This window comes from Brienomyrus brachyistius, chromosome 4 (genome assembly GCF_023856365.1).
Source record: "Brienomyrus brachyistius isolate T26 chromosome 4, BBRACH_0.4, whole genome shotgun sequence".
Classification (NCBI taxonomy): domain Eukaryota; kingdom Metazoa; phylum Chordata; class Actinopteri; order Osteoglossiformes; family Mormyridae; genus Brienomyrus; species Brienomyrus brachyistius.
Window position 1 is genome coordinate 766711 of NC_064536.1, and position 13352 is coordinate 780062.

The 13352-nt window shown below is 42.9% G+C and overlaps 2 protein-coding genes across 13 annotated transcripts; both read right to left on the minus strand.

Moving 5' to 3' along the window:
* Window positions 1–63: 63 nt before the first annotated feature.
* Window positions 64–3555, minus strand: LOC125740725 (telomere zinc finger-associated protein-like). Its single transcript, XM_049012276.1, has 4 exons — window positions 3176–3555; window positions 2301–2380; window positions 2105–2213; window positions 64–1992 (listed from the first exon to the last, which is right to left on the minus strand). The coding sequence occupies exons 1-4, from the start codon at window positions 3453–3455 to the stop codon at window positions 941–943; spliced, it is 1521 nt and encodes a 506-aa protein (XP_048868233.1). The 5' UTR covers window positions 3456–3555; the 3' UTR covers window positions 64–940.
* A 322-nt stretch (window positions 3556–3877) lies between these two features.
* Window positions 3878–12509, minus strand: LOC125740724 (zinc finger protein ZFP2-like). 12 transcript variants are annotated; one of them, XM_049012274.1, is made up of 9 exons: window positions 12070–12509; window positions 11816–11916; window positions 11476–11587; window positions 10572–10696; window positions 9560–9971; window positions 7350–7536; window positions 7117–7205; window positions 6817–6907; window positions 3878–6641 (listed from the first exon to the last, which is right to left on the minus strand). In XM_049012274.1, exons 1-6 carry the CDS (start codon window positions 12344–12346, stop codon window positions 7502–7504), a joined length of 1062 nt encoding a protein of 353 aa, XP_048868231.1. In that variant the 5' UTR covers window positions 12347–12509; the 3' UTR covers window positions 3878–6641; window positions 6817–6907; window positions 7117–7205; window positions 7350–7501. The 12 variants fall into 12 exon arrangements, with proteins under 12 accessions (XP_048868231.1, XP_048868228.1, XP_048868219.1 ...); XM_049012268.1 differs by lacking the exons at window positions 3878–6641; window positions 6817–6907; window positions 7117–7205; window positions 7350–7536 and adding an exon at window positions 8575–9021 and having other exon boundaries at window positions 9246–9971; XM_049012271.1 differs by lacking the exons at window positions 10572–10696; window positions 11476–11587; window positions 11816–11916; window positions 12070–12509 and having other exon boundaries at window positions 9560–9693.
* Window positions 12510–13352: the final 843 nt, after the last annotated feature.

Here is a 13352-nt window from a genome sequence, read left to right on the forward strand (position 1 = left end):
GAGTCTTGTAGGTGCCCTTTGTTGTAAACAATGGAAACTTGAAAAAGAGACATAGCCTTGGGCTTAAGGTACCATTTGAGATTTTATTTTTGAGTCAAAAAGATGATTAGGCCTAATTTCGTTGTGCTTGAACTAGAGGGGAGTCATCTCTAAATATGCCTAAATGTCTGAAACATTTTTATTGATTTAAACTGCGCTACATACAGTACTGTAATAAAAGTTCACACACAGAGAAACCGCAAAAAAAATTGGGCATTCTAAATATTAGTAACAAACACATTTAAATAGTAAAATTGTGTCATATGTGGAAAATACAATAATTCATTAAATATTTGCCATACAGTTTATATTTTCAATAGTCTAGTTACTATAAATAGACCTCTGTGATGTACAATAGACATTGATGTGATTTGCAGCATTTACTGAGAACTGATTTTAATGCAAGTGGTATAAAAATGTTAATTATGTATCACATTGCTTATGCAGTTTCTGTTACACAATTGTATGGACAGTGAAAGTGAAAAGCAAAAGGTATTTAGAAATCCATCCATCCATCCATCCATCCATCCTCTATACCACTGACACCAAATGACACTCATACTGAGACAACGGAGGCTTTGCTTCCATGTAGACTTTTGAAAAAGATAAATTCAGATGTTGAGTACAATATTAAAATTGCCTTGGTACCCCAAAAGCCCTGAAGCGAAATATAATTATGTAGAAGTTAGAAACGAACTATTTCGCTTCACTGTTTGGTAAAAAAGGAAAAAAAAATTTATTCAGTGAAGATTACAGCATCTTCATTTCATGATATATAAAGGATCTTTTTGTATAATAAAAAATCGCCTCTGGGCTGCTTTTCACTGGATTTTCTCCATTAGATGTCATATGGCAAGTGTAATAACTGGCAGTCTAATACACAATGAATTAGTGCAGCGCTTTATGCAAATATGAAACGATTAAACCCGCAGTGGATTTGCTGGTGCGTTTTAAGATTACTCTGAAGGGTGAAGCACTTTCCGCACTGTTTGCAGCTAAACGGCTTCTTCCCGCTGTGGAACCTCTCATGCCGTGTACAGTTATCCTGCCGGGAGAAGCGCTTCCCGCAGAGCGTGCAGCTGAACGGTCTCTCCCCCGTATGGACGCTCTGGTGAGTTTTCAGGCTCTTCTGCTGCGTAAATTGCCTCCCGCACTCGAGACAGCTGTACGGCTTCTCCCCTGTGTGACTCCGCTGGTGAATCTTAAGGCAGGTCAAACGGCTGAAACTCCTCCCACAGTGCGAACATCTGAACGGTTTCTCCTCGGTACACACCTTTCGGCAAGTCTTCAGCATCTTCGTCATGTTAAAACTCGTGCCGCTCAGCATGTGTACGTACCTATTCGGTGCGTCCGTTTCCAGACCTTCAGTATTTTCGCTCGGTGTCATTTTGTTTGCTGGCCCCCCGTAATGCTGCTGTCTGGCCGGTACCGTCACGTCCACGCTTCTCGCTGGAGTCGGTTTCCCTCTGCTCTGCCGCGTCTGTGGTATTGGCTCGTCGCGACATACAGGGGCCGCAGCCACGTCCTCGTCCGTCGCCATCGAATCGAAGGTGCCGAAACGCAGCTTCACATCGACCGCCAAGGACGGATTGCCGCAGTTGTTAAAAAGAGCAGGGGGCAGCGGCAAGTCTTCCTGCGATTTCGGTGGAGGATATTCAGGTTCTGTGCGGCTGTCTTGCACAAAGGTAGTCCACAGCTGGCTGACTTTCCCATCCGTGGCATATTCTGTGGTGAGAGAGTTCAGCCTTCCTGTTCTGTATTCCTGTTCCGTCAGATTTTGCTTCTGGGCTGTACATCCCTTCCAGGACTCTGCCTTCAGCCCGAACGGCAGCCCATCCAGCTCCTGATCATTTATCTCGGCCCCCCGTGGCTCGCAGAGCACCTTGGGCTCTTCTGCAGGTGTCTGCGTGACTTCCTCAGCATCCTGACCTTCTTGGAGTTTTTCTGCAGGGCCTGTGGAAAGTCAAGCCCATTCTATAACAAGCAATTCGACCGTATAAAAGAAACTGAAACATGTAATGTGCGAAGATGATGATAACAATTACAGAAGCGGCATTGATTTTACCCTCTCTGTTGACGTCCAGCCATCTCTGGGGGTCACTGTTCCACCAGTCATCATCAAGCATTTCCTGTTTGATATGAGTTTCAGGCCTCTCTTCTTCCACCCCTGGAGCCTATGTTGAAAAAAAAGTCCCCAAACATGTTATGTATCAAATCAAACAAGTTTTGTGGTCAAAGTACATACCGCCGTTTCCACTCACTGTGGTGTACAGAGGCTCGCTTTCATTCTGGGCTGTTGGCCTCTGTTCTCTCCACATACTAATGCACAGTTGTCTTTCTTCTGTGAGATCAAAACACAATAATAACAATAATAATAAGCGATGCCTTAGAAATTACTTGTATTGGACGACACCATCAAGATGTATTACAAAACCAAGAAAACATTATTTACAAATACAGTGCACCTTAAGGGAAAACATATGAGGAAAAACTACAAAATTAGTAACCCAAGAACTATTTATATGCATTACATCTGAATAGTTGTACCATGATTGGTTCTCTGATGAAAGACTTTTAAAACCTCCCCTTTTTGATACGTTTTAATTGTCTCCCAAAAATCTTCAGCATGCATAGCTTGTTCGTAGACATGCAGTGTATTAAATACGATTTAACTGACACACGGTATGGCAGATAAATAATGCTTCGGCATAAGAAAGCTAATTCTGAAATATCGGCAGTTACTGAACGTACTCTTTCTGATGGAGCATAATTTCTGCGTGAGCCAAGTTAGCGCTGACAGTCATTACCGGCCCTATTAACGCGGTAATGAGCATGATGCTTATGCTGCAGACAAGGATCACTGACAAATCCTCTTTAAAAGCTGCTCATTAAAGGCTGTCAGAAAAATAGATTTATACTAAAAGGTTATTGGTTTCATATAAGTGTAGGACGTTAGTATAAAATTAGGGGATGCAATTTATACTGAGAACCAATTTTTTTCGTCAAATCCTGTCCCAGCTCTTATGTGGAATGATATACGTAGAATTAAGAGAAGCCGATTTCACTGGCATTAACTTTCCCAGGGCTGTAACAAAGAGCTTGGCGAAGAGCAAAGCGGTGGTTTTTATCGGCGCACCTTTAAACTCCTCGAAAGCCTGAACGCCGACAGATCGCGTGTTTCCGGGAAGCTCCGGCGCCCCGGCCGCCTTCCCGCGCCCCAGCGCCGTTTCCAGGTCGCTCTCCATCCGCCGTATCTTCGTTTTCAGCGTTTCGTTTTCACTCTGGGTCCGATACATTTCCAAGCGTAAAACTGCAGAGCCATCATCGACAAGTTTGGCGATTTCCGCGATCGCTGCTTTAGTTAGGATTTCCATTACTGCACCAACCTGTCTACGAAAATGAATACTATTTATCATTTTCCTAAACTATTTCTGGACACCTTACAGCTTCAAATAAAGGCATTTATTTTTCTGCGCAAATGTATAAGGGCTCCTTATTATTCCACTTCCGTAAACCATAAACCCGGAGTCACGTGGACAGCACAGACTACCGCGATTGGCTGGAGATCAACACGCATTTCCGCAGTTTTGGGAAGCTGGCGATGGAGCATGCATACTGAAAACCAGCTACAGTTACTTTAAATAGTCTGGAGCCCCCGTGCAAATTACAGTGTATATAAGTCAGTGTATTAGACATGTACCGTGTAGATTGACGGATGGATGGACAGCTGCATGAATGGATGAGCTACATGGGCGCCGCTGCAGGTGGCTGCCCTTCTCTGCCAAGCTTGCTGTCACCTACACACAGCTCTGGAAAATTAAAGAGACCACTCCATATATGTTTTTATATCTTTATTTTAAAATTCAGGTTTAATCTTGGTTCTGCTGGCAAAAAGCCACACAGCAAGTTGCTTCCAGGCTCAAAGTTCCTAAGAAAGTAGTACACAAGTTCAAGGTGAAGCAGGAGACACTGCCAGTTAGGAAAAACCAGCCAGTTAGAGGGCTGAAGCAAGAGATGACCGTCAACTTATCTGACAGTTTCTCATGAGTTGGAGGATGACATCAGGTGACCTTCAAAAGGAATGAGAAACATTAAGTGCAGGTGTGAGGTGCACTGCTAGGACAGTTCGTATCAGGCCCTTAGAAGCAGGACTGAAGTCCCATAAAACAAGGAAGAAGCCCTTCAGTCTTAGAAACAGAGAAGAACCAGGGTGCAGTTTGTAAAACATACATATTATTCACAGACGCACACCCATAAATTAAGAAATGATTTCTGTGGTCTCAATTTCTTTCTAGAGCTGCATGTGTCTGTGTGTCATGGATAGCAAGATGGGGTAGGCAAAAAGAAAATTTCCCCAAGAGAGATCGATAGTGCCACAGATGCGTATGGATGGATATGGCGGGGGACTGGCTGCAGGGGAAACGAGGCTGGGATGCCTCCCCACTGCAGGGCACACAGTCATACTCTGTGGGCTGTTACAGACACCAGTTAGCTTAACTGCACATGTTTGGGCTGTGGCAGGAAAACCAACCTGATATGGAGATCATGCAACCTCCACACACACAGGACTGGGGTGGGATGCAGGTGTGCGGCAGCAGTGCCACCCAAGGAGGCTGGCCGGAAATAGCAATGATCAGTTTGTTAAATAGATAGCTGGAGGGGACACCTGGAGATCTGATTACATAGTTGTTCATGTATTTGGGCCTAAACGTGTTTTGGCGCAAACGAAAAGGAGAGTTCGCCCACAGCACTGTGAAACCCTGCAGTAAGCATTGCTCCGATATCCTTTAAGCTTTTGCTCAAAAGATTGTGTTCTTTTGTTTGACCCATTTGCAGTGAAATAATAAAACATTTTCAAATAGTTTAATCCGATTATAACTATTAGCCAAAAAATAAAACAATCACTGAAAGGAAAGGGGAAAATCAGCCTTTGTACACAGTTCAACTGTATAGAACAATTCATTTATCGATTTTATGCAGTCTAAAAATGTTACCATTGACTGGAAGATCAACTATTGATGATCAGAAATTTTGAGAACTCAAAACATGTCTGTGGATAAAAAAAAATATACATACATCTCGGTGCAATTCTGAATGCCCCCAAAAGTGTTTTAATGTAATACAACATTTGAACCGTATAAGATTTTTAATGAACCTGGGGAGTGTATTCCACTAGGCAGGACTTCTCAGTTACCTAGGTTAACTTGAATTAATGATTATCCAATAAGAGTTTAGGTAAGGAGCATTCCTATTGGACAATCATAACTCCTAGCCCAAGATAACCCAGCTAACCGAAGCTAAATCCTGCTTCGGGGAACCACCCCCCCATATGCAATGCTTTCCTACATTAGACACCACTGGAAAATCTAATGCTGTGTTCGGGTTTTTTGTCTTTGTACTACTTCAGTACCTGTAGTAATTAGCGGATAAGGACATTTTTAAAATTGTACTTTATATAAGACCTAGCATTTCAGTAGCAGTCCTTGCTTAGCCTTTAATTGGGTGCAGGACTTTGAATGTCAAGCTATGTAACGTCAATAACACATTTGATAGTTATGTATTTCTTACTTACATTACACTGTCTCTACCATGAACCTTTTGGTGTGTCTTAAGGCTGCTTGACTGAGCAAAACTCTTACCACACTGAATGCAACAAAATGGTCTTTCCCCCGTGTGAATTCGCTGGTGTGTTTTAAGACTAGATTTCTGGGCAAAGCTCATACCACACTGGGTACAACAGAATGGTTTCTCACCAGTATGAATTCGCTGATGGGTTATGAGATTGCATCTAAGACTGAAATGCTTTCCACACTGTGTACAGCAGTACGGTTTTTCTCCTGTATGACATCGCTGGTGTATTTTAAGATGACTGTATCGATTAAAATGCTTTCCGCAGTGTGTGCAGGAAAACTGTTTCTCTCTAACACCGAACTTCTTGTTGGTTTCAATCCTCTTTGCGGAGTTCAGACTTTGCTGACACACAGCAAATGTTTCCACCATTTCAGTGTACAGCCCCGTATCTCTGTCAGCTTCTACCGACTGTCTTTCCAAAGATTTCTGTGGTTGGTTAGGTGGTGCGTGATGGTCTCTCATTGCCGAAGGTAGCCGGGTTTCATCCAGCCACTCTGCTCTCTCATTTGCAGTGGATGGATCCAACAAGGTGACACGCGATTTCACATCAGGAAAACCTACAGACAACTGAGTTTTAGCAGATCCTGACTCAACACCTGCAATGGGATGTTGGTTCCCTGTAAACGGCGAGAGATCCAGTAAGCATTTGTCAGTAGATTGCCGCAGTTTATCAGCCTCTATTTCACTATTCCAACTGATTGCCAAGTGACTGGTTCTTGTGTCCTTTGGGTCTTCCAAACCTCCTGTTCCTGACTGACAGCTTCTCCTGGTCTGCTTTCGCTCGGCCTTTACCAGGAGCTCAGAGTTGCCAGGCTCCTCTCCGTTTTGCCAACACTGGTGCTGTTCTTGTTCTGTTGAACGGTTTGGTTGTTTGTCACACTCCTCATCGCTACTGAGATGCTGGAATGGAGATTCGGACGCAGATATGTGGGGGCTCCCTACAGCAACAGCACCAGTTTCTGCACATAAACCTTGTCAGGGTAAAAGAACAAAACAGCAGATGTCAGAAGTGCAGGATAAGTGAACTTAAAATGCTTTGCACGGTAAACATTTTGAAGTAGACACCCATCCCTACTTGTAAATGGTTATACTTATGGCCCAGTAGCTTTGTGGTTACATTTTAAGGTATAATAATAAGATCATTACCTCGGCAGTGCTTTGGTTCCTCGCGGTCGTCTTCAAGGCTCTCCTCTTTGATGATAAGTATCTCACTTCTCTCACCTTCCACCTTTTCGAACTGTAAAAATATCCCCAGCACTGTCAACTGAATGTTGCCAGAGAAAGATGCACACGGACTCAAAAGAGCAAGTCAACTTTATACGCTCAGTATAATGCATACATAGCAATAATTTGACCAAGTAAAGTTTTATGTATTACTATTTGTATGTATTTAAAAATTGAATACGTTTGAATACGTCAGTAAATTCTAACGCTAAACAAACGAACCTCCAGATGTTGGGAGTTTTTGCCTCCTATTGCTGAGGGCACTCCATACTGCCAGGAACCGTTACTTTGGTTCTGCCCACTAATATGTTCTAAAGGGGAGAATCAGGAAAACACACCAAATGTCAGTTTTACATTAACGTTACAGCCACCTTATTTATGGTCATTACGGATTAAAGTCAGTATTTCGAAAGATCTGATTGCAGACGATGGAGCCCATTAGTTAGCCCGCACACCTGCTCCACAGCTTCGGACTGCACTCAGCTCGATTTCCATCGAGCGCAATTTCCTCCTTAACGCCACGGCTTCATTGCGGCTCCTGCGCATTTCCAGATGCAAAACCGCGCATGTATCCTCCAGAAGTTTGCTAATTTCCTCAACCGCTGCTCTAGATAAAATCTCCATAATCGACGACAGCTGTGCCTGGAAATTAACACAGACAGACATATTTCCCGATTGCAGTGACGTGCATAAACATCTAGATATGGGAGCTGCAGTAGCTCGGTATTCAATGACTTTAGACACAGAACTAGATTGCTTCCGCATAGCCGTGGGAGGGGGGCGGTGACGCATCGTATTACCGTAAACACTGGAAAATATTCTCATAGAAATCGTAGGTCTTTTAAATCGCAGACAATTTACAATGCGTTTGCGACGAAACGTTGCCTGTGGTCTGCTGTGAGTTACAGGAGTATACACTGCACGTTGGTATTTAACTAGCTAATGTGTCCTATATACTTACTCAGTAAATGGGATTATTGGCAGCAGTTCATGTTTCTAAACGATGAACCTTATAATGAAATAAAGTAGCAAAATAACTTTGGCCGAATCTCTAAAACGAGATTAAGTGAAATTTACATTCATACATTGCGCGAAATTTCTCAAAGCCTTGCAGGCCAGGATCCAAAGCCTGAACCAACCAGTACATTCTTCTCCAGAACTATGAAATATAACATGATCAGTTTCATATTTAGCACATTCGTCTTATTTAATGTTTAAAAAGTGAATCACTATAGAAAAGGCACAGCAGGTTGTGCTACCTCAGCAGAATCTACCTCGATAATCTGTACAGATGCAATGTCCATCCTGTCCACAGCCAAATGAACACCCTTGTATAAAGGACATTCTGGTTTAGAAAGCTAAGCAGGTTAGTAGCCGCATATCTGTGAATCATATATAATGTACAGATTAAACAAAAGGAAATGATTATGCAAAGGTGAGAGATTTTCCCTCTTACTGTAGTTATAATAGAAATAAAACAAAATGGCAATTTTGATTCCACATGACAGATGTCACACTGCCAGTACAGCAGCGCGGTACCCATACTGACACCAGAGAAACACAAAGAGCCTCAAACATACATATATCCGGGTGTCCAGCGTCACAAATCGCCAGAGGGGTGACAAAATATTAGTGGACAACTATTACCTGCCATTTAAGGACTCAGAGTAAAAACACAAATAACAATAATAGTGTAGTTTTTATTAATGATCTTGGGAAAAAGAGAAAACATTTCAAAAAGAAGGATGACTTCTGAATCTACAATCCCTAATGGGTCGTAAACATGGCAGCTTGATTGGCTCTCCCATCGACCAGTTAAATGCTGCTCATTTCTGGCCAAATCCCTTTCAGTCGTGGTTCGAATCCCTGACCAGACAGGTACCATCCCAGAGCACCCCGGGCGCTGAATTAGCTGCCCCCTGCTATGTCACGATGTCACATATGGGTTAAACGCAGAGGACACATTATGTTGTTGTGCTGTGGTGTGTCAACAATGATCACCAAATTCAGAAGAGTGCAACTTACACGGGTAACACAAACATCATCATCTAATCACAGAGCAGAGGCCGTATTCAACATGCTGGCTGACCCTGCTGTATAACCTCTGCTCTCCTCAGTTCCACGTGGCTTTGAGAGAAAAAAAAAAGTCTGTTAAATAAATACGAGACAAGCAGTGCCGGAACAGCACACCGGAAGCCTAAGTCGAGAGCAAGAATTCTCTCTCGTCAGAACTACAATGTCTCTAAATCATGTGACTTCTCATGCAACTTCAGAGACTGAGGATGAGAATAGGAATTCCCACATTTAGCACAACGGTAAGGCTTCTCTCCGGTGTGCGACCTTTGATGTACCTTCAGAGAATTAAGATGGCAGTAGGACTTCCCACATTCGTTGCATGTGTAAGGCTTCTCTCCCGTGTGAGTCCTCTGGTGAAGCTTCAGAGAGTTTAGGTGAGAGTAGGACTTCCCACACGCATCACAAGTGTAAGGCTTCTCCCCCGTGTGAGACTGCTGATGTAACTTTAAAGAATTCAGGTAAGAATAGGAATTCCCACATTCATTGCACTTATAAGGCTTTTCTCCCGTGTGAGATCTCTGGTGCGCGATCAAATGAGACGTACAGTAGAACCTCTTCTCACACTGCGTACAGGAAAACGGTCTCTCACCTGTATGTATTCGCCGGTGTATTTTAAGGTAAAAACGGTCGTTGAAACTCTTCCCACACTGTATGCAACTGAACTGCTTTGCTCCTTTCGCTACATCAAAGGTCTTCACCATTTTGCCTTTGCTCGCAGCAAAGCTGTTCCCAGCTGCCATTGTTCCCTGTGTGGAATCTGCCGGTCGCTGTAGCTGCAGATGTTGGCTGGACATCACCGAGTTCATCTGCTGGGACAGAGCTGCTCCGGATGCAGAGCCTCCACCGCATCCAGTCTGCGTCGTAATCTTCTCTTTCTGAGGCACAGCACCAAGGCTACCAAAGCGTGGCTTAACATTGACGGCCCTTGAAGACGAAGTACCTGTCCAAAAAACTCCCCCTGTAGCAGGAACCGTCTGCAACTGCCTCATACTTGACGGTCCCTAGGGAAGAAAAAAAGCCTTCAGATACTGTCACACCGTGTTACGAACCTGTGTTGGGTTTGTCTGTGTGGGGGGATATGCGTGTTCCTCTTTTTGCCTGCAGGGGGACTGTGGGATTCCATGTGTATGTATGCGTGTTTGTATGTATGAATGTACCAGGCTCCAGGCTAGGCCTAGACAATGCACTGTAGGTTCCAGGTTTGTCTAGCACACTAGGTCATAGCGTCACCCCCCTCTTGCATTTGTTACCCCCCTTGCGGGCAGACAGCCAGGGTTTTGTTTTCTTACATTGTTTAGGTAGCTGTGGGGGTGGTTCTGGGAAGAGAATGGTTGTTATTTCATTTGGGGTCACTGCGTACCCCGGTAGACTAAACAAATAATTAATGGTCTTAAAGTCTTTTGAAATTCTCAGTCTTATGTGTAATAAGCTGTATGTAGTATTTTGTTATTTTCTTTCTGTATTAAATGAATAATTCTGCATCAGTTAGAGCTGGGTGTGCTTAAATTGAGGCCGTAACACACGGTTACTCCGCATGTCACATACACGTCACACACCGAATCTGCGAAGAATGATTTTCCTGTGCAGCGCTGGAATTCTACCTGATGGTGTTTTGGTGCTACTTGAGGTTTTCTGATCTTCTGAACTGGCCATACCTCCTGTTCCTTCAGGTCTCCATCCCCTTCACACTGCCACTGCTCACCCGGACGCACCGCGCTGACATCTGCTGTCAGGTACAGGAAAGAATACAAATCACGAGACAATTACCTGCGGTCAAGACATTAACCACACCAAAGCACACATTTTCTTCTTTTAGATTCAGAATTAGAATCTTTTATTCGGCAAGTACAAAAAGTAAAAGGAATTTGTTTTGAGTAGGTTACAATTTAACATACAACTTAACATATAATCAAGACAAAAGTACAAAAACAACAAACAGAATAAAAGTAAAATAGAGGTAGAAACGGAAATAAAGACGCAAATAATAAATATACATGCAGAGATAAAAATAAAGGTGAGACAACGAGATGGGCCTGTGTTACAAAGAAGGATTTCCTGCTTGGTCGGATAACTTGTCGGACTTCGTTAACTTACATTTAGCCTGGACTACCTTAAATATGATGTTATCCGGCTAAGCAAATCCTGCTTAGTGAAACAAGTCCCAGATTTAGGGTACAAATAGTTTTTGGGTATGTGCAAATAAGCTTACGAAGTGAAATTTGTAAACCGTGCGGTTAGATATGAAAAGATCCCAAAAGTAATTCCACCGTGGTGTTCAACGCCAAACAGAGAATCTACCCAACAGCAAAATTATAACAGAAGTAATAAAATTAGGTGGGGAATACATAGTAAGGAGAGGGATTACTTTAAAAATAAATATATTGAGCTCTTAAAGAACTTAAAATATATATATATATATATCCAAGTTACATCCAGTAATTACAAAATTGAAATGCAGAAAATGTCAAAATTGAGTAGTGGGGTGATAACTGCCAAGGTTGGTACCTGCTGTAATGACCGTCAGATCTCCGTGTGACTCTGTGTAGTCGGATTCATCTTTCTGTCCCTCCGCCTTGATGATAACAGTGTCTGGCCTGCCCATGTCAGTGTCTGCAGACTGCAGAGGAGTATGTGGGGTTATATCCTAGATAAACACCAACCCCGCCCCCCAGCATTATGCCATCCGAAAACAAACTTGTGAAGTAGGTTAAAGGTGGCCTTGTTGCCAGCTCGGTATTAAAATGCATAACCAACCACTATGACATCAAGTCACCATCCGAAGAAAAGCAACCAGCCGGTTTGCATTTAGTTAAGCAAAACAGCGTAATTTAGCGCCTGCACCGACCTCTTCTGTCACTCCCAGAAAGTGAGACGATTCCTCTTTCACCACCGTAAGGATGTTACCTCCCCATGTCCTCATGCACCCTTCATCGCCATCAATGTTATCTGCAAACGGGAAGATCTCGTTAGAATAAAACGTTAGATCTACCAGCTAACGAATCATGCTTACAGCATTCATACTAATTTTGCGCGTATTGTGCACGTAAGCAGACAAAGAAATAAACAAACACCATTAATGAACCCAAACCATGCAGGTACCGTCAGCCTGAACCGCGACAGTGCGGCTGCAGCCCCGGCCTCCCCATGGCCGCGCCGCCCGTGCCGCCCGCAGCTCCATCTCCATCCGCTCCAGCTTCCTTCTCAGGGTGTCGTTTTCACTCTGTCTGCGGCACATCTCCAGCAGCAAAACCTCGGCACTACCATCCACAAGCCTGCAGATTTCTGTTACTGCAGATCTCGTCAGTATCTCCAGGATGGACGCTATTTGAGGATGGATGTTAGCAAAAGCCGACATTTCGATGGATACTTTCATCATCGTCTTCCTGATTATTTTCCAAACATATCTTTAACTTTTTGGTAAATGATAAACAGAATAATTTAGCATCTATATAACTGTGATGTTCTGGAAGAGGAAAGAAATTTCAGGCGGACTCGCAAATTCCTTCAGCGACATTGCGCATGCGCCCGAAGTTCCAGGAACCCCGGAAACCGGGCAGACGAGGAATCCCGCAGCAAGGGACTGTGGTCAAATTTACCTACTTCGGCGGAGTTACCGAAAGAAAAGCGGCGCAAAAATGCTTTACTTCGTGGTGTTGTGCAGCTTAGATTTTCACAAAACTTTATCTTTGTGTATGTGCAGCTCAGCGGGTTAGGATTCTATAGGATTAGTGCCTCTGATTGGAGGTTGCTGGTTCACATCTCCTGGATACCGGCCTGATGTCACCACTGGACCCTTGAGCGAGGCACTTGACCCCAGGGATGCTCTCTGAGCTTTAATTGTATGTCGCCTTGGTGAAAAGTGCCTGTTAAATTAATAAATGTTTATAGAATTATTTAGATGGTGGAAAATTACATTTCTTGATGTTCCTGTCGAAATATTCATGGACTTACACATTACAATTTACCATAGATGTCTGAGTCAAAAAATATATACTTGTGGAAGTATACAATAGGTATAGTACTCGTTCTTAAAACATTCATTATTGTTTTCACAGGTCAGGTAATATGAATGAGATGACTAAGTGATAAATAATAATTATGATTTTAATTAGCCTGATTGGAATTACACATCTTTACTGACTGGTAAGAATGAATTTGTATCATAACATTATGACAAAATCATAATTAAGTAGCAATATTTCATCATGTTATATGTTCAAGGCTAAAGGGGCTTTTGTATAAGATAAACAGGAATCTTGAAAGGTCACTTTAGAGTAATAAATAAAAACAGACACTACAGCGCCTATCTATCTATCTATCTATCTATCTATCTATCTATCTATCTATCTATCTATCTATCTAAATATAGCATTGCCGATTTA

Bases quoted from the DNA above. Each gene is read 5' to 3' on its own strand.
- LOC125740725 (XM_049012276.1), bottom strand. From the start codon at position 3,455: ATGATAAATAGTATTCATTTTCGTAGACAGGTTGGTGCAGTAATGGAA. The intron at 2,381-3,175 runs GTGCGCCGATAA...TTGATCTCACAG, and splicing joins GGCTTTCGAGGAGTTTAAAG to AAGAAAGACAACTGTGCATT. The intron at 1,993-2,104 runs GTAAAATCAATG...GACTTTCCACAG, and splicing joins GCTGGACGTCAACAGAGAGG to GCCCTGCAGAAAAACTCCAA.
- LOC125740724 (XM_049012262.1), bottom strand. From the start codon at position 7,719: ATGAGAATATTTTCCAGTGTTTACGGTAATACGATGCGTCACCGCCCC. The intron at 7,206-7,349 runs GTGTGCGGGCTA...TCTCCCCTTTAG, and splicing joins AGTCCGAAGCTGTGGAGCAG to AACATATTAGTGGGCAGAAC. The intron at 6,908-7,116 runs GTTCGTTTGTTT...ATATTTTTACAG, and splicing joins AAAACTCCCAACATCTGGAG to TTCGAAAAGGTGGAAGGTGA.